Raw genomic sequence first — 24377 nt, forward strand, 5'->3', positions numbered from 1 at the left:
GTGCGCCAGTGTGTAACGCTATAGGCTGGAGGGAGGCAGCTGTTGCCATTATAATAGCAGCCAGCACAGATTCGGCATCTTCACCCTCCCTGAGCAGAAAAAAACATGAGTCCGCCGACACCGTCGTAAACACGCGAAACTGAGAATAGATTTTCAAAAGTTAAATCAATGGTACAGAAAAGTAGTATGTCCAGGACGCCTTCGACCTCAACCCAGGAGATCCAAATGGACATGTTCGACCATCATCCACACACACAGGTGAGAGCAAGCAAGAAAGGGACGACAGACAGAAATAATATGACAGAAAAACGAAAATACTCGCAGACCTTAGTGTATTTTTACGGTATGGGCTTTTTGAACGGCGAGGGTATCTTACTTGGGAAGATTAACAGGTTGTTCGGCGATCAAGTAGTCTGATTTGCTTTCGGGAGTCTAAAATGGTGTTTCTTTGATTTAAACCTAGATTTCGTTTATTCAGCGATGGTGATATTACATAAAAGTGAAGCATAGCTTTCGTCTTTTGGATTCGGGTGTTTGGTTTCATTCTCGGCCTGCGTCTAGCAGCTGATTTTGTTGGTTTTGGTAAGTCGCCTGTGTGTAACCGTACGTGGGGATATGATGTAACGTTTTTTTGCTGTCTGCTGATTGGGCCCTCACGAAGGCCACGCCTCTTTTTAATTAATCAGTAATTAACCGAGGAAAGAGTCACACAGATTGCTGATGTGCTGAGGGGGAGAGCATCAGGTTTTAGATGTATTTGAATGAAACTGTGGTCAGATCAAGTTGTCACATCTGAAACCAGCTGTGGATCATAAAGTTGTTCATGTTGCTTTTGGTGGCTGACATCCGATCAGCTTTTATTTATTTCCAATTAAAATGTGCCCCCCTCCCCTCCACCCAACTCTCACTCTCGGTCATTTACGATTTTATCCTCCAGCTTCCAATGGTGTCACTCTTTTCAGCACCGCAAATAGACTGGGGCTTTTAGGAAGTGACATGATGTTGTGGGCATGTTTAGTCATAACAGTTTAAATGGATGAGAAAGAAAAAAAGATGCGAATATCTAGAACAAACACGCCTACGCTGAGCTCAGTCATTGTCTCTCTGGAGAAGAAAAAAAAAAACCTCACCACAGACAACCAGTGCTTTGAACCACACCAGGTCTTGCTCACTTCTCTTTACTCCCACTCCTCCCAGCTCGTCCCCCCCCCCCCCCCCCCCCCGCATCATTCCTTCTCCCCCCCGAATGCACCACCATCCTTATCCTGCTCTCACCTCGTCCAGTCTTTTTTTAGAAATCAGATCTTTATGTGCTGCGAGGCTGCGGTGAGAAACAGATGGACCCCCTTGTTGTGCCTAGCAGGAGGAACAGGTCCATGTGTGTGTGTGTGTGACACATCTGATCAATTATAGATATAAAGTTCATGCAGAGCTGCAGCAGGTCATGCTGGTATGTGTATTTATTCCGCCATGAGCGCCTTTTCTAATATCCTGAAGGTGACGTCTGTCTTTTGAACCCAGCTACAGAAAAAGATGAGCATTGAGCGTGTTTCCGTGGAGAATAATGCGAAGCTGTAATATGGTTCGCCGTTCAGTCGCGACATTGTGCGTGGACTGACACCCTCCACGTTCTCTACCTTCCAGTTTGAAGTGCTGAACTTCCGCACAGTGTTTAATTAAGTCCTGTGTCTGAGTGGATGTTTACCAGCAGGAGGCCTCTCATCCTCACCTGTTGGCCTGTTATAGCCCACAGGCAGGTTCCTCTGTCACCTCCAGCAGCACGCCCTCAAGTGAATCAGGTGTCTCACTTCCACGTGATCCGTGTCTGTTATCACAACCTTTAATTTGCATCTGGAGGCGCAGCAGCATCTCCAGCTGTGCAGCACCTCTGCACTGAGATCAGTTTATCTGTGTACATCAGTTATTCGCTCTACACAGCAAGGTCTTTGTGACTATCTGTTTCATCTTTATTTTAATTTAAGAGTGAGTGATGCAGATTTTTGTGGTTAATTGGTCTTAAAATTAAGCCACTTCAGTAAAAAAGTGTATTTTTTGCACTGTTGAGCAGCAGAAGGATTTCACTTTGAAAATGCCACATGATTAAAATCACCCCAAACCAGCTGTCATAAACAAACCTCGAAACAAACAACAATCTGCTTTGTTTTCCTAAAAAAATATTAGAATCTTATTGTAATGTGCAAAAAACCAAGGATCATTATTAAAACCATAAAAAAGCTACAGACATAGATCCGATGACATCATAACAAAGCTTATCGTTTTATACAACGTGTGGGCTAAAACCTTCTCATAAATCATGTACAACAGCATTAAAAGCCGTCCGTGCAGGCGTGCATCAGCGATGCCTCGCTGGGTGCACACAGACAGTTTGCTGTGGAACATCACGCTGTGTGCTCGTCTAATCCGTCCCCGACAGTAAATCAAGCGTAGCACAAAAGGCGGGATGCATTATTCTGGTTCTACAAGAGGCTTAAAGATGAACTCAGATGGATGCCTGGGCTCTGTTATTGGAAAAGAGCGCGTAACAGATGTGTTTGTCCCTTATCTGTTAACGCTGGGGGCCTCTCTGCCGCTCTGGGCTTCTGCTCTCCAACCAGTTGGCGCCGGTGTAACAGGTCATGTTTGTTTAAAGGCAGGCACAGCGGACGAGTGGTCGCACAGGATGTGACGGAGACGGCAAAATAAAATCCTGAGTGAGCGGAGGGAGTGGTGGTGGTGGCCAACACGGGTCTGGGGCTCGCCCGGCTGATCCAGGAACAGCCACCAGCTCCGCAAACATACAGCACAGCGCTGACAGGTTGGAGACGGCAGAGCAGTGGGGTTGTAGTAGTGTTCACGCCACCGTCGGTGAGGAACTGTGAAGAAATGCAGTTGCGTTTGTATGAAAATCCAAACACTTCAAAACGATAACGTAACGGCTGTGAACAGAATAAATTAAATGAGGAGAAACTGAGTGTGTCAGCACTGGAGCTGCATATTAATAGATAATAATAATAATAATAATAATAATAATAATAATAATAATAATAATAATAATAATAATAATAATAATAATAATAATAATAATAAAAACTTTGTAGACAGAGCACTCCAACCAAAAGTGGTTTCACCTGCGGAAGCTGTAATTAATCCATCACTCTCAGCATCATCATCATCATATTTTATTGCAGCCTTGTGCTCATTCTAAGTGGCGCTGACGTCTAAGATTTCAGTATCAGTATGAATTATTATGGAGTCACTGAGTACATAATTATTCTAAAATCAAATGCTGTACCCTGAGCTACTGTATTGGCTCTATTGAGTCAGTAACGATTGTTTCCGCACCTTCCCTTAAGCAGCAGTTTTCTTTGTTCATGGCTAAAGGACAACACTGTCTCAAACCCAATTAGCGAGCATTGTGTAACCATGGCGATGCGAGCAGGGTGGGCCTCTAATGTAATGTGTTGCCTCTGCCCAGCCCAGATGGGCCAATTGCAGGGGTCTGCCGATCAGATTACAAGGTCCCAGTTTGCAGCAGCACACGAAAAAAACGACAAGTAATGAAGCCTGTTCACGGACGCACTGTATTGAGTCCAGTCGACTTCCTCTGCAGGCTCCGACCCAGGCCCACGGTCCGGTCGGGTTTAAAACAGTTAATCAAATGCCTCCCAGATGTTAACAGCTGTCATGCTCCCCGCAAACAAGGTTTTCTAAGAAATATGCAGCTAGGACTTAATAGGACACCAGGCAATTAAACTTATGATCCCTTTCTTCTCTCTCCTCTGCCGCCGACCTCTCGGGTTTCAGGGAAAGTACGCCAAGAGGAAGAGCCGGTTCAAGCGCTCGGATGGAAGCACCTCCTCCGACACCACGTCCAACAGCTTTGTCCGACAGGTAAAGTTTCACACTCAGTCTCTCCTTCACACCGTTAATCCGAGTGCTAGACTTTCCTCTCACCGCCTGTAATGAACAATCATAAAAGTTTAATGAGGTCAAAGTGGGGACGGACTACTTAGAGCTACTGAGAGCTCAGCGGCTGCTTATCGTAGAATAATATGACTTAGGATTTCTAATTATGTCTGATCACGTCAAGGTTTTATTTATACAGTATATATGTATATACACACATACACACACAACACATGTACATATAACAATATGTATATAACATTATATATAATAATATATATTAATATATAACATTAGATATAATTATATTACATTACATTATATTACAATATATAATATTTTATTTTATTATTAACATTGGTGGTAACAGTAAATGTCCTAATGTTTGTATAATTTGGAGCGTAGAGGCGTGACCGTCCCAGGGGTGTTTGTCAGGCGCCAGATGTTAGACTCACCCCCACTCCCCTACCTCTGACCCTAACCGCTCCCTGGTCTCTAGGTGCAGATACATTGATTAGCTCTCTGAGCTTGTTAAATGTTGCTGGACGAGGCAAAAAAAGCTTCTCCTCCTGAAACAAGAACGTTTTTCTCCTCAGGGACTTTGAGTCTGCGGCGTCATGTGTAGCTGCATTGTTTGTCTGGACATGACATTAGTCAAAGCCGCAGCGTGTCACAGCCAAATAAGCCTCCTATTCTCTTGCTAGAGGAGATGCTGCGCTAAATGACACCACATCAGCCGTCTGCTCTGCCTTTTAACGGGTTTTACCGGATGGACGACCAGGTGCACTGGACAGAACTCATAACTTTAAATAAATTACACTGGGTGTGATTTCACCGCGTTTTACTCATCCAACCCGGCAGTGGAGGGAACAGGGATTTTTAAAGATCGTCCACGAACTGGTTTAGCTCAGACGCTAAATGCACGGAGCATGAGTGTCACAGGCAACGACATGAGCGTTAACACAGAGAAAGAGCACCCTATAGGTACATATAGCCTATTTTAGCCTCCCCCGAACATCTGAAAGCCGAGCCATCTATAGGCTGTACAGTCTCACACACACCTACGCACACACACACACACACACACACACACACACACAGGAGCGCCACAATCAGCCATCGGTAGAGCTGGCTGATACACTTGTCCTGGTTTCCATGGCAACCGGGCAGCCGAATCCCCCTCCGTGTGCATGCAGTGGGATGGAGACGAAGGATGTTTCCATGGGTTTGTTCGCGTGCTGGCGCGGCCTACGTGTTTGTACGACAGACAACCCCCCACACACACACACACACACACACACACACACACACACACATTTGCGTTGACCGCAGAAACGCGCGGCGTGTCCAGGTGTGCACTGTCTGTACGGCAGACCCTGCGTCTGGTGGCAGATGTCGGCGAGAAAACACGGCACGTGTGTTTCAAAATGTTAAGTCGGAGCCAGGAAACATACGCAACTGACAGGTGAGGATGAATACATGGCAGGTGGGTGAGAGGGGCCTTCAGGGAACTAGTCTAGACTCACAGGAAGCGTCAGCCCCTGTGAGCACAGCTTCACAGTGGGTAGCTGTTGTGTTTACTGGGACAAATATCAGAGTTTATGCTGGTTTGGCCTCATTTAGAATCTGCCGTAACCTTTTCAGCGCTGCACCTAATATAATTTATTCATCAGTGACTGATAGCGACCGTGTCCTGGAAAAGGCAACATATGCCACCTGTGAGATAAGCGCACGAGATGAGAGCAGCGTGCGTAAATGTCCACATGTGCCAAAAGAACACATCTCATACAAGAGAATATTGTATTTACTGCGAGCTGTGAGTGGCGGTTGGGTTTTGGATAAAAGTAGGAAGTAAATAAATCCAGAACAGCTTTCAGAAATAAGCATTTTTAACATGGAATGACTCAAAAAACAGCGTGTGCCAGCCAGTGTTTGTGTAACATCCCAAACACTCTTTTCCATTATTGTGTCCTGGTTTGGTTGCCATCTGTGAAAGGTTTCAAGGGTCCAAATGCTGAAGGGAAACAAGCAGCCGTCCCATCGGCCCTGATTCATGAATCCCAGAGGGACTCCCAGTTGTTGCTGTGTCTGGCGGCGCGAGGAGCCAACTGGTTGGTCTGTTCACAGCTCTCCATTTTTTTTCACCTTGCACAGCTGATCGCGTTGTCATCAGCTGCTAACAGGGAGGAAGCAGCACTCGGGTCCGTAACCATGGGAATGACACCTTAATTGAGTTGTAGGTTGCCCTCTAGTGGACAAATAGGACCTCCGCCCTCACCTACAGCACGCACCTGTAAATCGCCCTTTTCCTAAAAATGTATTTAAAGGAATAATTACTCTGTGTCATGTATAAAACTAAATATTAATAGATGAGTAGACTATTCTGGAGACTTTAAAGGCATAAATACTCAATTACCCTTCGATTGAAGCTTTGCAACCCTGGTCATTGTGCCCTCTGCTCTCCCTCCATGTCCATGAGCGGCCTGTGAAGAGTAGGACCAGGACAGAGGCAGCGAGAAATGAGGCACTGAGAGAAGGGCGGGGGTTTCCCTGGGCTCGGCCCCAGCCTTCGCCCGCGTCAGCCGGGGCATTGAATGGCTGACGGCTGCATACCGTGCCTCCTCCCGGGTCCGAGCGCGTCCGCGTCCTCCAACCGGGGCTAAATATATTTCCCCACTTTGCAAATGTAGCACAAGTCCTGCAACCCGACCCCGAGGCAGCTCCAGATCCCTTCCTCTACACAAGGTTCACGTTCCTCTGGGTTGTGGAGGTGGAGGGGGCGTGTGTGTGCGTGGGGGGGGGGTAGAGAACCCTCCCCTGCTTACACACACACACACACACACACACACACACACACTCGTGCACTTGTGCGGCAGAGACTCCAGCTCGTTGCCATTATCTCCCACACACACACGCACACACACTGACTCCCTGCTTGGTCTGCGGCGGTGCCCCCCTGGTTCGCCGTGGTGAGGCAAGTGTGGCCAGCGAGGTATGGAGCGGACCGAGAGGATTCACAGGCCCGCCGTGGTAAGAACCGACTAGCTGTGCACGTCTTCACCGCGTCTGTCTGAACCGAACCCGGAGCCGCGTCTGCTTCCTCCTCCGATTATGTGGGAGTTTTACGCCAACTTTGTTCAAACATAAAGAGAGGCAGCATTCACTGCGTGGTGCCGTGTTCCCTGGTCGGCCGCTTTCCTCTGATCGGATCGCAGGGTGCGGTGCCATTTTGGGCCGGGCCACAGCTGCTGGAAGGGCTCTGTGTTTTTAATTAGACTTCCAGTGGGCTGCTATGTGCGCGGCCTGCTCGACCCAGGACTGTGGCCATTTCAGGGAGCTTCTCCCACTGCCCCCTGTCGCAACCGGGTCCGGCTGGATCAGGATGAGTGGTTTTCCATTATTTGCCTCCTGCTGAGGCAGATTAGTGGTGATTTAGTTATAAGATCATAATCTGACATTTGTTTCATGGCAATATATATAAATATTTACAGGAATAAATTCATCTAAGCAGTTTGGTGTGTAAAGTATTTGAAATAAGATTTCATCAAAATGTGGTTGGTGATAAAAATTGATAAAAACCCTTATTCTTTGTTTTCTGTATTGAAGTTACTGTTTATTTTGTATCATAGTAAAATAATCAGATCAAATATAGATATGTAACTTATTTCATCCTAATATTAGTTAGTTATGGTTGTCATTGATTCATGTGTAAAAGCCTTACATGTTTAGTCTTGAAAAACACGTCAGTGACTATTTCCTTTCAGATCAAAAGAACAAAACTCAAACAAAAGTAACTTCAGAACAAACTGCAACTCAGTTCCTGAAGTGACTGATGAGTTCCTGTGACTGACGATGCAGCGATACTGACAACCCTTTGCTTGTTTCTGTGAACTTGGGTTTCTGCTGGGTTCAGTCTGTGACTCGTGGTTCTGGTCATCTCGGCCCAGTTTTGGCGACAGGGAGCGGGACGGTGGCCGTTTGGAACCTGTCATGAGCCTCACACACACAGTGGAACCTCCCACTTCCTCTCTGAATACGTGTGTGGAGCTGAGCTTTTCTGTGCACTGTGGATTTTACCGGCCAGAAGCAGAACCCTTCCAGTTTCACAGTCCCCTCCGCTCCTCGTGTCACAGCTGTAATTGAAAAACACTTCACTGACCGCCTGTTAAAACGCTTTGTGCGTTTCCCCTCCGGGTCTTTTATTTACTATCGATCCCTTCGGCTGCTCTCTGTCTGCTTCCCGCTGCGTCTCACTTGCTGGCTGCCTGTAATAACAAGCTGCACAGACGGTTACTATGACACTGCTGGGGTCTGGAGCCCGGCGCTGCCAATGGGAGGGCGGCCTCGCCATCAGGTGGCCTGCAGCTATTTTGAACGGGAGCTGCATGTGTAGTGAAGCAAGCGGCTAAATTAGAGGCCCGGCCTGATGACATGTGAGGGAAAAGGAGAAGAACGAGAAACGGGCGCTGGAAATGAAAAGATGGAGGACGTTTGCTCCCGCCGCTGCCTCGGTCTGTCACACAGTCTGAAACGTTTCGAGGGATTATTGATCAGTTACTGTTTTGCTTCTCGCCCACATTCACCGTCTTATATATAAATTATTGACTTCTGTGTCTGTGCTAATATGTCCATCACTGCTTCAGTCTCCACTTTCCTCTGCTGGTGGGTGACATGAATCAACTCCATGAGTGACTCAGAGACTGAGGCGTTTGTCACATAACAAACACACACACACACACACACACACACACACACACACACACACACACACACACACACACACACACACACACACACACACACACACACACACACAGTCATCGCGTGTCCCTCCCACTTCTTTCTCCTCCATGTTCAGCTGCATCACCAGCCGTCCGTATCGAGCGCCTTGATGTCCCTCCGTTCAATGAGCATGTTCCTGCGGGATCCCCGTCGACGTTCTGTTAACCTGCACTTAGTCGGGATGCACCTGTGTGATTCAGAAGATGACTCAGAGCCGCCGGCCGTGGGCGGCTGTTGGTGTCCTCATTAGCCGCTCTGTGCCATTTACGGCATCGTCCCTGCTCCCGAGTGGGATGCGGGCGCTCCCGTGTACGAGTAAATGAAAAGGGGACGCGGGCGGTGGGTCGACGATGCAGTCGCCCCCGGCAACGGGGGGCGTCCACATCAGACAAGGGGTTCACGCAGGGCCTCGGCGCGGCAGGTGGCTGAGCTGGAGTCATCATTTGAGCCTCACGGCGTCGTGTCAGATACATACAGCGACGCATGGGCTCCTCTGTCATACGTGGGGATGATTAGAGCTCCAGGTCAGCACGCAAGAGTGTGAAAAGTGCCGCTAATTACTCCTTTGATTTGTTTTAATCTGTACGAGACGGTGCCCGGCAGCAACTCCAGAAAAAGTCGGTGTCTAATTAAAGATACAGCGAATTAAACAGCCCTTGGAGGTTCACCTTTACAACCGGTCACAGCATTTTATTCAGCTCATTCCTGCAAAATCAGTACGATTTAAAGCGTTGTGATTCAGCATAAGGTCAATAAGTTTCTATGTGCAGCAAATCCCAGAAGGTCTCGACGATGCCGTCAGTGCTTCCTTCTATTTGTTGTGTGTTGTCCGACCAGACGTGCGCTTACTTCTTCATCATGGTTGCATATGGTGCATGTCATCTTTGCGCATTCTCACCTCTATTTAAAAAGCCCACACCTAGTGACTCACTTCTTCTGCCTGGCACATTCAGCTGTCCGCATTCTTGTCAGCACCTCCTACAAAGCGGCAGGCAGCCTGTCAGCTAAAAAAAAAAAAAAAAAAAAAAAAAAAAAGCAAGAGCAAGAGCAAGAGGAGAACAAGTGGGACTGTTATATAAAGTGAACACTCAAACCCTTCAGAAGTTCAGGCTGCCTCCATCTCTGCTGAGCGGCGCCTCGGCCTCGCAGGAGGCTCAGGTTAGTCTGGATGAGGGTCAGCGGGGGGGGAGTCGGGTTACCGTGCATGAGCGGTGGATGTGTTGGAAACCGAAGCCACTTCATGAGAAATTGATGCGCGCGCTAATTGTATAAACAGTCCCCGGACACACCCACACACTGAACCTGCTCCACCTGAGCCTCAGCGGAGCTGCAGCGGCCTCTCCGCCTCAAAGGACGGCGTCAGCTTTCGTGCAGAGCAACGGGCCCAGACCCCTTTTGTGTTCAGGTCACGCCGCTCACGGCAGCCGGGACAGTTTGACCCGTGGAACAAGCCTCGTGTGTCTGACGGTGAATCTGCAGACCTAAAAGAGTGAGGAGGAACAAACAGCTGGTGCCTTTAGACGTTCCAGTCCAGCCTCCATTTTGCAGGCGTCTGCTCCGCTTTTGCTTGTTCCAGGGATTCATCGCCTGATGGTTCTATGCGAACTCGCTCTGCGTTTCAGGGCTCTGCAGACTCCTACACCAGCCGGCCGTCGGACTCGGACGTGTCCCTGGAGGAGGATCCCGAGGCCCTGAGGAAGGAGGCCGACAGGCAGGCTCTGGCCACGCTCGAGAAGGCAAAGGTCAGAGATCAGCCGTCTGTTTAAGTGCTCGCATTCAGCGTTTTGTCACTGATGAGGCGCCCCATGAGCGACAAGTGGACGCTGAGGTCAACAGCTCGGGCTGATGTTCCCTGTTCACTAAGAGCTGTCTCCTCCGTCATTGCTGCAGACAAAGCCGGTGGCCTTCGCCGTGCGGACGAACGTCGGCTACAACCCCGGCCCCAGTGACGACGTTCCAGTGCAGGGCATGGCCATATCCTTCGAAGCCAAAGACTTCCTGCACATCAAAGAGGTGAGGAGCTCCTTCTAAGCTCGATTCTGTGGGTTTTATAAAAGCTGCTAGTTTGGAACACACGTAAAGCTGAGCCCAAGGTGAATATAATGTGCCATTCCCGCCCTGGTGTGCAGAAGTACAACAATGACTGGTGGATCGGGCGTCTGGTGAAGGAGGGCTGTGAGGTGGGCTTCATCCCCAGCCCAGTCAAACTGGAGAACACCCGTCTGCTGCAGGAGCAGAGGATGAGACAGAACCGACTCAGCTCCAGGTGGGTCCACCGGCAAAAACGTCACGGGCCCCAAGCAGCCCCACTTTTAAAAACTAGGTCGAATCTGAATCACGCTTCACCCACCAGGCTGCAAAAAAAGTCCTAGAATAGACAAACGTACTGCGGTGAGTCACGTTACTCCTCGATGCGTGACCACAGTCTCCACGGTTTATTAAACGCTGCGTTAATAGTCGTTTGTGCCTGTTTTCTGCTCCATCACAGTAAATCTGGAGGCAGCTCCAGCCTGGACGTCGCCACGGGAACCCGCAGGCCCACCCCGCCCGGCACAGGTGAGCTCGCAGGGTGTCACCGGCTCGGTTCCGTTGGGTCAGAGCGACGTGACGCGGGTGCCGGACGCTCCGGTGGAGGTTCTAACGGGTCGATGCATCGCTCGCGAAACGAGAGGAGCTCCCGTCGCTAGCTGGAAATAGGCCCCGGCTCGTTAAAGCCTGTGTGTGTCAGCAGCGACGGTCCTCACATTAAATGAACGTGACTCCTCCCACATTACACATCAAACCCCCCCCCCCCCCCCCCCCCCCCCTTTGACCAAAACAGCCCCTCCAGCTTGATTCCTTCCTTCTCGTGCCCTGATTTGTTTCCTCGTTCCTTCCTTCCCCACTTCTCTGCTCTCTCCTCCTTCCTTTCCTGTCCCGATGATTACGTCCCTGCACCTTGCGTCATTATAATCTTTTTTTCGACTCTGCTGTCAATGTGGTCTCCACTGTAAATCATCCCCAGTCTCTTCTTTCAGTGTGTTTCATGTGCTACAGTTTCCTCTTTGCCTGTTTCTGGATGCATCTCACGTTCTTCTTTCCATCTACCCTCTTTGTTTTTCCCCCCTTCACTTCACACTGCTTTGCTCTCTCTCTCTCTCTCTCTCTCTCTCTCTCTCTCTCTCTCGCTACTTCTCCTTTTGCCCCCCCACACCCCTAAATCAGCTCACGTGGACACATCCACGGTGGCCTTTGACGCTGAGCCCCTCGACCTGGAGGCCGACGAGCCCCTTGAGTCCCAGGGTGAGCCTCGCTCGCCCAGGGGCACGTCAGGCAGCGTAACGTCCCCTCAGGCCAACATCCACCGACTGCCCTTCTTTAAGAAGGTAACATTAGGGGCCCAGGACACCTCGCCGGCCTCCCCTCCTGCACCCCCCCCCCCCCCCCCCCCCCCCTCTGACGCTTTCAGGTTGTGCTCAGGCGTAACCCCCATCTCTCACTAACTCACTGCCCCTGAATCTTACACCATCACAGCTCGCGATGGTCGTGCTGAGATTTGCTTGGGTGCTTTTGAGCGTGTTTGAACTAACTGATAGACCCGTGTTTGTTAAATAACAATCCTAACCTGTCCGTTACTAAACATGTTTGTGCTTTTTTTTGTCTCTTCTGGCTTTTTTTGTGCCGTGATAACACAGGCGGCCCGGCTAAACAGAAACAGAAGTCGGTGAGTGCGGTGTGTTCTGAACACTAACCTCTAACGTTTCAGCTTCTTTCTCCTCATTGTTCCTTCGTTCCACACGTTGCTTCTTGTGGTGTTGTGTCAGTGGGTCCTCGACAGTGTTCTGTATCGCACCTAGAACACATCAGTGCCAAAGTGATCATTGTGAATGTCTTTGTGTCACAGCTGTCAGGGCTCAGATGCAGCTGTGGGTCCGTATGACGTGTGACGTTAATGCATCCTGACATGTTTTCATTTTCACTTACGACGCCTGGTTTCCGTGACAGTGGCCCATAATTAGCTGTTTTGATGCTTTTCAGCATAATTTAAGCATGTTAGGCATAAAGACGTGCTCGTTTTTTTTACTTTCCATTTACTGAGGAAGTTCTTTCACAAGAAGAGTTTGGCCTTACATGTTTTTATTCATGTCAATGGCCGTTGTTATGTTGAGCACCGAGGACAAGAGCCATTTGGAAACTTTAAATATAAGTATATTTAGCTACTGTGAATCCAAATGAGGTGAAGTAGTGCTTTATGTAATGTAATACAGCGGAGCAGGGCCCTCTAGCTCTGAAGAGGAGGAGTGGGAGCAGAACACGGATCCTAAATCTGACTGTTGTAGAGTAGACGGGACGTGTGACTGCATTGGTCCCGTCTTCACGCTGCAGCAGATGGTTTGTAACGAGGACAGATGCTCACGGAATCCCTATAGATGAATCATCTCTGCCACGATTCACGGTATATAAATATGCTTCACGTGGCTTGTGTTTATGGGTGGGGGTTCTGCATGAATCCATAGGGTTCTACGTGCGACTTCTGACGTATGAAAGGTGACGTATATGTGGCGGACAAACTGGCGTCGGGCGAAATTATGGAGACTTTAATTATGAGACAGCAGCCTGTGGTTCAACAGAGAAATGGATCCCTGCCTACGCACATTTATAGAGTCAATAATAGGCATGAAAGTCACCATCCATCACTCTGAATGTTAACGGGGGGGGGGGGGGGTCATGTTGAATAATGTGATTTGTGTTGGCTGAAGTCAATATTTTGGTGGAATGACGACAGTATTTGTGCTCAGATGGAGCATGTGCCTCCGTACGACGTGGTTCCCTCCATGAGGCCCATCATCCTAGTCGGACCCTCACTTAAGGGATATGAGGTAAGGCGGAGCTGCAGCTGCACGTTGACCCTGAGCGAGCGTCGTCTCACTCACACGTTTCCCCTCAGGTGACGGACATGATGCAGAAAGCGCTCTTTGACTTCCTGAAGCACAAGTTTGAGGGCAGGTAAGAGCCCGGGCCCCGCAGCTCCACCCCCTTTACGAGGCCTCCCTTCACGAGCCGGTAACAGGCGCTTTGACCTTTGCAGGATATCCATCACGCGGGTCACGGCGGACATCTCCCTGGCCAAGCGCTCGGTCCTCAACAACCCCAGCAAACACACCATCATCGAGCGCTCGAGTACCCGCTCCAGCCTGGGTAAGAGACGGCCCGCCCCCGACGCCGCGTAGGGACGAGCAGCGGCCAATCAGACAGCGCACACAGCAAACACACCACTGCTCATCACTCACACTGCCCAACATCCATTCAACTACCCTCCACTATCTGTGTTTCATATCTGCATTACTTTAAGCAAAGCAAATGGTTTAAGCCTCTATGGCGGCTGTCAGGTCTGCAGCCTTCACATCTGGCACAGCTGGCGCAGCCTGACTGTCTGTGGGCACTGGACGCTTCTAAGAATAGCATTACTGGAGCGCAGGTCATTTTAATTTGTCACAACACTAAACCTCAGAAGCAAAGCCTGTTTTTAATTTCATTTCTTCCTGCTCAGTGGTAATGAAGTCATTCAAATGTATATGATTTGTCTGTATCAGCTGTAAGTTCTAGATACGCATGTTCTATTCCCTTTGATTCCGCCTCTGATTGCCTGAGTCTGACCTGGCTTCCTTTCTTTCCTCATCCTGTCTTTCCTGCCCTTCACCCATCTCCCCCCTTCCTCTCCCGCCGCCCATCTTCTTCCTCCACCCTCCCTTGATCCAGACGTACTGGGTACGTATGCTCTCCGTGCAACCAAAACAGTGAAGCCTCTCCGCGTCCCCTCCCCTGTTCTTCACACTTTATCCATCATCTGCTCATCCATCGTTTGTCTGCCTGTCTGCTTGCCTGTCAGTTTTCCCCCGGTCCTCATACTTCTGTGTGACAGCCGGCAGTCTCTAACCGAACGAAACGCGTTACAAAAGCAGAGCGGGAGCCGATCCGTGGGAGGGCGGCAGGTCTTCAGCTGTGAGTGAGCAGAGAGGGAAGCTGATACCGTCCTGCTCTCAGCCGTATGCTGTGACCTACTGTCCCTCACCCACAGGAAACCTCGAATTAGCGAAGGTCCGAGTTGCGAGGTTAATGGGAACCTGCCTTCATTTTGCTCCGTATAAGCTATAGTTCACGTTTCTAATCAGTCGGCGAAGGCCCCCGTTTTGGCCCGTAGCTTTAATTCTCTGTCCTTGGAGGCTCTGGAGACTGTGAAGCGTCTGCACATTGCCTCGCCCCCGTTATCTGTGCTGCTGGGCTCGGAGGCGCCGAGGTTCGCCGGGCCAGCCGACGGACGCCCGGGTTCCTGGCTCTAATCTCTCTCCCTACACAGTGTGATAAAACGGAAACCACTGGGAGCTGCGCTCGAAATGCTAAATCGCTGGAGCGTCGAAAACAAAACGCCCCGGCCGCTCGCAGGCTTGAATGGTTCACCTGACAAAATAATTACTACTGTGCCTGTTACTGCTAACCGAGTGTTTCATTCGTTGGACCCGGGTGTTTTTTTGTTTCTTATTATTAGTTCCTTCAAGTGTACAGACATCTCATTCTTAAGTGCCTCCTTCCTTCACGACTTCAAAACAGAAATAGATCGCAAGCGCATAAGGAAATTGCAAATGTCGGGAGGCGGCTGCAGAATGAGAATGCTGCACTGCTCCATTTAGCTGTGCATAAATGGAACTTTACCTGTGACTCAGTATAACCCATGTGCTTTGAACTGTTCTAAAACTCTGACATGCATGTTTGAGTACTAACATGTTCCGTACTCGTGGGCCACGTGACAGGAGGCTGGTGGATTCCTCCCATCTAATGGTCTCCTGTGGCTTGTCTGTCTTCAGCTGAGGTGCAGAGTGAGATCGAGCGCATCTTCGAGCTGGCCCGCACCCTCCAGCTGGTCGCTCTGGATGCGGACACCATCAACCACCCATCTCAGCTGGCCAAGACCTCCCTGGCCCCCATCATAGTGTACATCAAGATAGCCTCTCCTAAGGTACGGCAGCCGATAAAGCCGCTGTGTTAAAACCTGCCTCTGTCTAATGAAGGTCATCCACGCATCGTCGCTGGAACCTGATTGGATGATGCTGGATTTGATCACAAACTAAGGCGCTGCTTCCTTCAAAGCTTTCTAGCTGCATCACACATGAAGAGAAATGTCATTTCACCTGAGCACTGTGCGTTCTGCTGTTGCAGGTCCTGCAGAGACTCATTAAATCCCGGGGAAAGTCCCAGGCTAAGCATCTAAACGTGCAGATGGTGGCAGCAGACAAGTTGGCCCAGTGCCCACCTGTGAGTGTCACCCTCTGATTCAAAACGGCTGTGAAAACCCCGGTTTTAGTTCGTTTCAAAGCGGCAACGCACCGACTCTCCCGCAGGAGCTGTTCGACATCATCCTGGACGAGAACCAGCTGGAGGACGCCTGCGAGCACCTGGCCGACTACCTAGAGGCCTACTGGAAGGCCACCCACCCCCCGAGCAGCAACCCCCCCAACCCCCTGCTCAACCGCACCATGGCCACGGCAGCGCTGGCCGCGTCCCCCGAGCCCGTCTCCAACCTGCAGGTACAGGTGCTCACCTCCCTGCGCAGGAACATGGATCTGTGGTCCGACATGGACGGCGCTCTGGTCAACGAGGGGAAAGTGGCGGAGCACGCTCTTTAAAGCCAAGCAGACAGATGAGATGGGGGGGGGGGACTCCGGCAACTCAACTCCAACCCAAACTTAGTGCCGTGTCCTGTTTACCCCGAAGGAGGTGCAATAAAAGCCTGTTTATGCTGTATATAGAATGAGCCGACGCAGAGCCAGGTTTCTAGTTCGAGGACATTTTCATAAAAGTCTGTATTCTAGCAGGTCAGCGTGTCCTTCCGTGTGAAAACCCCACTGGACTGAAAGAATACTCCATGAGGCGCCTCTGCCCCCAAGGCCCCCATTCATTTCGCTGTAATCAAGAGTAAAGTGATACGTGCTGCCCCCACCCTGCCCCCTTTAGCACCGTGGCCTCCTTCCTCCTGCACTTTTTTCTTCTCCGCGAGGCTGGAACCAGTTTGCTGTCCTCCTCCGTGTTGCCATGGTACCACCCCTGAAAAAAAAAGCAAGTCATGTCCGCCTCTTCAAACAGAAACGCTTGGTTTGGTGGAGGCTGTTTCTAACGCTGTCCACTTTAATCTGTCCTTGTTATATAACTAATTTAACAGCAAACTACTAAATCAGATGTGTCTGCTCCCGAATTAACACTCAGAGATATTAATGTTCTAAACGTCCTGGCACTTGATCCCTGCACCTAATATGTGAATGAAAGCAAAGCATTAAAAACAAGATTTACTTAGAATAAATCTCTAAATTATGACTACATGTACTTATCTCTGCATTTCAGTGTGAAAGTCATGCAGTGCAGAGTTGAATGAATGACATTATCCTAACTTCCTGCTTTCTCTGCCGTGTGTCCAGTCCGCCAGCAGGAGGCGCTGTTGCACCAGCAGAGCTTGTCGGGTTAATGTCATTTTAACACACAATGCAACTCAGATTCAGACTAATTGTTTTGACTAATGGGGTGATTGTCTACCCGCGTGCTCCTCCTGCTCACTAACCACTCACCCTTTGCCTCTCCTCCGCCGTCTGTGTCTCTGCACGCTTCCCTGTGGGCGCGGCGCCGGCCCGGCTGCAGGGCCCGTACCTGGTGCACGGCGAGCAGAAGCGCGAGGGCCCGCTGACAGAGTGCGGCGGCAGCGGCACCCTGCACGACTACCAGACGGACGCGGGCGGGAAGGCCCAGCACGCGCAGCAGCAGTCCTACCTGCGCTCCTCCCGCGGGCAGCTGCGGGGGGGCAGCGGGCGAGGCCTGTCGCGGCAGGACACCTTCGACTCGGAGACCCAGGGCAGCCGCGACTCGGCCTACACCGAGGCCGGCGACTCCTGCATGGACATTGAGACCGACCCGTACGAGGAGCCGGAGCCGTACCGCAGCGGCGGCGGCGGCGGCAGCCGCCTCCACCTGGCGCAGCACCACGGCAGACAGGCCTCCTGGGAGGACGAGGGCGCCGAGCCGGACCAGGAGAACTTGAACCACCCGCCGGCGCCGAGCCAGACCCAGACCCAGACGCAGGCGCACGGACGCGCCAAGCTGCGCGAGCGCTACTGCCAGGACCCCGTGGACACGGGGCCCAACATGAGCCGCAACAAGAACCAAGACGACTGGGGGAGGGACGTCTACATCCGCTGAAGGCGCGTCTCCGCCGGGGGGGGGCGGGGGGTTAGGCTGAGCCAGTCAGGCGAATGACAAATTAACCTGTTTACATCACACTACAATGTAAAGAAAACGCGAACTGCCGGACGCCACTTCCATCAACTTCTTTCAACTTTATTTATGTTACAAGAACTAATATTGGTCTGTTTTCTGTTTGCTTTGTTGATACTGCATGAATATCATGGATTTCTATACTGACAGCACGAGGACAGTAACTGTTCCGATTGTGAATTTATGATTGTAACCAATCAGTGTTGGTCGGAGTGTGCCGGCTGGTGGAGCTGTGGTCTGTCACGTCTGTCCTCTGCGGTTCTTAAACAGGGTCTAGCGTCACCGTGCCCATGCTTGTTTAGTGTCAGGGTTCCTCACTCAGTGCTTCTGGACGTCCGAGTTTACTCCCATCACAAGAACCTCCACGTTCTTATCACCCAGACCTTAAATGGAGCCGGTGGAGAAGTTGCCATATTTTACCACGACGATAAATTGATGTTGCTCCACTCGTGTCATGATAGAAACTCAAAAAAAAAACAGTCCAAAGACGCTCACTTCCTCCCCGACCCGGTTCTGCGCCCGGCTGCACCGTTTCCGTTCCTCCTCTGTGGGTGCTGAGGGGCGCAGTCACTGGGTTTCTCACTGGGTGCAGATGTTCAGCGGCGCTGCCAGTTGTGTTCGTGCTGCCTTAGTCACTGCCGCCCCCCGAAAACACCTTTAACTCAAGAAAACTCCAATCACAAGTGCCGGAATGTCTCGCCAAGCCATGTCCACCCCGACCACGGTGGGATGTCTTAACTCTTACACTTGTTTTCATACCGTGTGTGTGTGTGCGGGTGTGTGTGTGTGTGTGTGTGTCCGTGGCCCATGCTGTCGCCGCAGCACGTCGCTCACCTCGTTTCCTTTGCACCAGCTTCGTCGTCTGTTTTTCAGGGCTGATGGTGACTATATAAAAAGTACTTCTGTGTGGTTGATCACTCCAAACTAACAGCTAGCTTGTCTGGTATGAAATACTCTCCTCTTACTTTTGAGTTCTGACCGAATTAGTGTTGTTTTTTTTTTCCTGTGAACATTTTCGATTTTTATAAATGTTCAGTTTAGGTACGAGGAGCGTTAAATGGGGCGGGGAGGGACAGGATCAGCTTCGACTCAGTTATCTATAATGGAGAATCCATGAATGTCTGTGGTGGGCAGCTTTGGCCGACCCCTGTCTTCAGTTGAATAATAAATATTAAATAACGATCAGTAAATAATGTTATTGTTGCATTATCGCAATTGTTAAAAAATGATAAAACGTATCATTGGTGCCTGATTGTAGCTACATTTTGCTTTTTCTGCCTTTCATTTTTAATCTGTGGATAAATTCGTATTTTAATTAAAAATTTAACCAGAAACAAACTATGTTGTGTCTGTGAATTAAACCTTAATGTCCAAGTGTACATTTGAACATATTAACAGTGTTGCCAGTTGTGTGTCTCAGAACAAAGACATCTTAGCATTGGTGAATTGTTTTATTAACTTTTTATTGTTACATAAGATTTCTGTGTAATCACACTGGGGTTAATGCAACAAAAAGACCAGTTCAAGAACAGGATGTACAGAAATAACGCTCATTCACATCTGTCGCAATAACAGTTACACTCGTCTAGCTACACTTCACTTGGCTGAGTCAAGTAACTGACATGGCAGAAAAACAAGTGGAGGTAAAGATCAGATCAACACAGGATGTGGGTTGGGTTTGGGTTCATCTTGTGATGTCAACAGCTGCAGAAAGTGTCACAAATAAGGATGTGGTTTCAGTCTGAATCTCAAACGTGAGCCTTACATCAGTTGTTTCACGAGGTGGCGGCTGTGGTGGCAAAACCCCAGAGTTGAAATTAACGGCACAAAATGAGCTGCAGCGTTTCACTGGAGTGCAAATAAACAGTCGAGCAAACTGCAGAAGATTAACTTAACCAGTGCTCAACTACGCAGCAGTTCAAAACCTGACAACATAACAATTTAAAATATTTATACATGATGTATAGTATATGGCCTCATCAGCTGTGTAGATGGTTTAATCTTAGCATTTGTGTTGTAGAATCTTAAAATTACCTATAAAACCTAATAGTAAAACCTAATTATCAAACACTGGAAACATGCGGCTAAGTATTCGGAATTTTGCTATGATGTTGATCATAATGATGATAATGATTTGTTTACTTTTATTTTCGTAAAAGGTACCTGGAAATATTATGGAGGTTTAGGGGAATCCTTGTATAATGAGTTTTCCTTTCTGTTGAGAGAAGTAATCAACTGGTAAAAACACAGAGGGGAAACAAGACGCTTTCGCTTCCCTTTTCCATATAAGGACCGGACGCGGGCGCGTCATTCGTCGTCATTCCTCCGCTCGTGTCGTCGGCGTGACTGAGAGTAAGCCTGCGAGATGGTGCGTTCAAACGCTTGTGGCTGCGCTCGGACTTTTGGCCTCTATTTTGGCGTGTACGACTGCAGAGCGATTTAGTGTTAACTTTGACTCAACTAAGCTGAAGGGCGATTTTGTTTTTGTCGTAAAACGATGACGTCTCGTAATGAGACCGCTTCACAGAAAACGACGCTTTCTGTAGGTCCTTGTGCTGTGTACGTGAGATATGTCCCACAGCTTGAACGCATCATTTTCTTGCCCTTTCACTGTAGTTCATTCGTACAAAAAATACCACCAACCTCGTGTTAGCTCCGCCCGCTTCTCTAGTAGAATCTGATACCAGCGTAAATACTGAGACTCCGGCTGACAGTCACCTGTGAATAAACACGACGTTTGTCTCTGCGCTCACTAGATTTACACTTTATTCCTCACTCACCTCTAAACTTGCTGAACATGGGATTCCTGCTGACTAAGATGATGGCTGCGTTCTGTGAAACAGGTAAGAGAGATTCTGTTTACACTTTTTGAATTCTCAAAAAGTTTTGTTTTGTTATGTGATTGTCATCATCTCTTAGAGGATTGACAGACCCAAATCACGCAATAAGTCTATGGTTAAGTGTAAAATGGAACTTTTTCAATTTTCCCAGCAGACCACAAAGTCATCATTGTGGGTTTGGATAATGCAGGAAAGACAACCATCCTCTACCAGTTGTAAGTGATTTATCTCCTCCCAGTGTTTCATGTGCCTGTCTCACACTCATCAGTCAACTCAGTCGTCTCTTGTCCTTTTTTAAAATCAGTCTCACAAAAGAAGCTGTCCACACGTCACCGACCATCGGAAGCAACGTTGAGGAGATCAAAGTACGCAACAGCAGCTTCTTGGTTTGGGATATTGGTGGACAGGAGAGCCTTCGAGCCAACTGGCACACGTACTACACCAACACAGAGGTACGGAGAATCAGTATATACACACAAAAATATGTAGAATTAATACTGTAGGTCAGAAATCATATTTTACATGTCCAAAGGACAAATATTTGTTAAAAGTAAAGAAACAGAAAGCATTTTTAACTGTCATATGCAAATGATGACAGAGCTGTATTTTGACCTAGTGTCTTTTAGCTTCTTAAGTTATTATCAGCCCCCTGCTTACTTAGCACTGTTACATAATCATTATCACACTACATATGAACGCAACATCTTGTGCTCTCTCCTACAGAGGTTACTGATAACAGGCTTTAAAACACACGTGTATTAATATTTTTTTTGGATTTGAACTAATAAATCATATTCATGTTGTGTCCTTTCAGTTTGTCATTCTGGTTGTGGACAGCACCGATCGGGAAAGACTCACGATAAGCAAGGACGAGCTGCACCGGCTGCTGACACACGAGGTACAAATTCCCAAATCTCGAGTGTGTTGTGCTTGTTAGTGATTGCAGTTACTATGGCGACCCCTTATTTGACGTCCCTTTGAGGCGTGTAGACACATCACAACAGATTGCAGTGATGGTGGAGTCCTCACGCCTCCATGTAAAGCTCTTTTGTTTGTTAGCGCAGGTGTTCGTTGTTGGTATGTGTGTGTTGATGTCAGAGAAACACTCCCGCTTTCAGAGTAATTTCGACATACCTCACTCTGACCAACCCATGACACAAAACCGTCAGGAACTTTCAACTCAAGACTGTGAAACTCAGTGTTGGCATGTTCTGCTGACTTTGCTGTTCCTGAATGAGAAAGAGAAACACTATAGGGGTTTTCCACTGGAAATATTAAAGCACTAGAGGCTTTAAATAAAGCGAGAAGTGAGCCATGGTGACCCATCCAGTCCTTTCTGTTTTTTTACACAGGACCTGAGGAACGCAGCCATTCTTATTATGGCCAACAAACAAGACGTGAAGGGCTCCATGACAGCAGCGGAGATCTCCCAGTGCCTCACGCTTGACTCAATCACAACACACTCGTGGCATGTCCAAGCCTGCTGTGCTCTGACAGGAGAAGGGTGAGTCTGAGTCCTTACAAAGACTAACACAGCCAGAAGCAAAGTAGTTTCCAACACGCCTGCTCGATACCAAGCTTCCTGTCTAAGAATTCTTCTCTGCCCCTACAGCCTACCTGCCAGTCTAGACTGGATGAGGTCACGAGTTGTTGCCAACTAGAACATCCATCGGATGGAGCTTTAAACCAAACCGACCTCATAAGCACTGCACTTTCTACAGTGTTGGATTGTTTACAGTATTCTGGGCCACGTTCGTTGACCATGGAGTCCACGGTACAGTGGCCTCGCCTACAGTACAGTATGTCTCTGCATGGAGGTGACCTCGTTCAGGTGCATGAGCAACGGGACGAACCTTGAACCAACCCCACACGTGTTATGAAATGATCAGTCAAGCAGCAAAAGCTCCTGACTCCTTCCATCCTTCCAATGTCCAGAACGCAATGTCCCAAAGATGCTACAACATTATCGGAAATAATGGAATAAGATGATTCAACTCTTTTTTTATTCACAACGCTGGAGCATTAACTTTTGTAAAGTGCTATTCTTCTCATTTTGTTTTTCTAATATTTATTTTGAATCGATTTTTCTGATACAATCATGTTGTTGGTCTGACGTTTTTGCTTCTGAAGGTTTTGTTTCATAATGGGCCTGAACTGCTCCCAACTTACAAAAGAGCTTTTTAGTTTTGAGAGAGAGAAGCTGCCTCAAATAAAAACATCTGCGGAAAAGCAATACTGTAACTGTGGAAAAAAAATTATAAGCACTGTAGCACCTGATGTATTAAATGATGTTTGAGGGCTGTTTTGCTAAACAGAAATATGTTTTATTTTAAAACAACAACACTGTTAATCACTTTATTGTATATGAACGTAATTGTCCAAACAGACAATGTCATATTTAAAATGTAATGTATTGTCACCTTTCAAATAAACACAATAACACATAATGTGTACATTTATGCCTCATAACCCATTTCAACACATCCTAACAGCGTCTACATTTGATTTGATTTTATATGACACAAATATGAACACCACGTTTCTATAAAGCGGAATTTATGTTTGCCAAAACTAGAGTCTTCCCTTAGGGGGCATCCGGATTTGAACCGGAGACCTCTTGATCTGCAGTCAAATGCTCTACCACTGAGCTATACCCCCCAGCACGACAGCGCAGGTGATATGTCATCTTAGATACCTAAGTATGTGAAAGCCCCAAAAGATTTCTTGAGCTATTTCACATATTTAATAATTTTTGTTATACCTGAACGCAGCCGGCTGTTGATGAAAGTCACGATATTTAAGGGCTAAAAATACGATACGATGACAATGCGTCACTGTGGCCACGAGAGGGCGTAATGAGCCATGTGTAGACGGACTCTAAAGGCTTCAGTTTCTTCCAGGTACTTCACTCATACTAACTAACGCAGTCCTTTAATCGGACTGTGTGATACAATGCTGTTGACAGAGCCTCTGTTTGCCTTCATGTCAAATTATACCCTTCTTCGTATTATTTGTTTATTTAAACTCTGCGGGATCTGTGTGAGAACTCGCACCTGCTGTGTCGACACTGTGACGCGTTCACGGTCTGAACTTTGGAGCGTGGTATCCCAGTGATCGGCTTCCCAGCTGGAAATCCAACAAACCGGCACCTGCCAGTGTTTCTGTCCAGGATTCCATGGAACAAAAGATGAAAGCAGTGAACAACAGAAACGGTGGCGACTTTCCGTAATGCTTCGCTCTCTGCCAGTTTACACACTATAAAAACACAGAGTTTAATAAAGTAACTTCTAGACATAAAAACTATAAAAAAGCAACGTTTATGTTCCACGTGGGCCTTGAGAACACGCTGTTGTTAGAAAAGAGCGACAGTGTTCTGAGAATATATAAACAAAGCTGACATGAAATACTTACAATCACAACTAGCACTGATTTTCAGCTTGCTCATGTTAGCATCATGGAGTCCATGTTTAATCTCAGTTGTCAGGTTTCTCGCTGTCCTAACAGCCTTCGGTCAGAGGGAGGCGCCGTCCTGCTGCTGATCAGCAGACAGAGAAC

At 48.4% G+C, this 24377-nt stretch overlaps 2 protein-coding genes, 1 long non-coding RNA gene and 1 other non-coding gene across 10 annotated transcripts; 2 read left to right on the forward strand and 2 right to left on the reverse strand.

Annotated features, from left to right (window-relative positions):
- On the forward strand, positions 1-19320 carry cacnb1 (calcium channel, voltage-dependent, beta 1 subunit). 4 transcript variants are annotated; one of them, XM_029157994.3, is made up of 14 exons: positions 2-258; positions 3805-3891; positions 10311-10430; positions 10579-10701; positions 10818-10954; positions 11177-11244; positions 11893-12053; positions 13467-13547; positions 13616-13674; positions 13757-13866; positions 15531-15682; positions 15883-15978; positions 16065-16250; positions 17353-19320. In XM_029157994.3, the coding sequence occupies exons 1-14, from the start codon at positions 169-171 to the stop codon at positions 17905-17907; spliced, it is 2025 nt and encodes a 674-aa protein (XP_029013827.1). In that variant the 5' UTR covers positions 2-168; the 3' UTR covers positions 17908-19320. The 4 variants fall into 4 exon arrangements, with proteins under 4 accessions (XP_029013831.1, XP_029013827.1, XP_029013829.1 ...); XM_029157996.3 differs by lacking the exon at positions 11893-12053 and adding an exon at positions 12363-12391; XM_029157998.3 differs by having other exon boundaries at positions 1-258; positions 16065-17424.
- Positions 18972-24373, reverse strand: LOC114859917 (uncharacterized). 3 transcript variants are annotated; one of them, XR_003786569.3, is made up of 4 exons: positions 24234-24373; positions 23876-23983; positions 20763-20814; positions 18972-20700 (listed from the first exon to the last, which is right to left on the reverse strand). It is a non-coding gene; the product is annotated as an uncharacterized LOC114859917 (long non-coding RNA). The 3 variants fall into 3 exon arrangements; XR_008695307.1 differs by having other exon boundaries at positions 18972-20814; XR_008695308.1 differs by having other exon boundaries at positions 18972-20814; positions 23876-24077; positions 24234-24360.
- Positions 20686-23269, forward strand: arl5c (ADP-ribosylation factor-like 5C). Of its 2 annotated transcripts, none has more exons than XM_029158001.3 (6): positions 20686-20825; positions 20974-21037; positions 21127-21274; positions 21637-21720; positions 22175-22326; positions 22435-23269. In XM_029158001.3, exons 1-6 carry the CDS (start codon positions 20780-20782, stop codon positions 22481-22483), a joined length of 543 nt encoding a protein of 180 aa, XP_029013834.1. In that variant the 5' UTR covers positions 20686-20779; the 3' UTR covers positions 22484-23269. The 2 variants fall into 2 exon arrangements, with proteins under 2 accessions (XP_029013834.1, XP_029013835.1); XM_029158002.3 differs by having other exon boundaries at positions 20690-20825; positions 20977-21037.
- On the reverse strand, positions 23409-23480 carry trnac-gca (transfer RNA cysteine (anticodon GCA)). The gene has a single exon. It is a non-coding gene; the product is annotated as a tRNA-Cys (tRNA).
- Positions 24374-24377: the final 4 nt, after the last annotated feature.

Source organism: Betta splendens, chromosome 8 (genome assembly GCF_900634795.4).
Source record: "Betta splendens chromosome 8, fBetSpl5.4, whole genome shotgun sequence".
Lineage (NCBI taxonomy): Eukaryota > Metazoa > Chordata > Actinopteri > Anabantiformes > Osphronemidae > Betta > Betta splendens.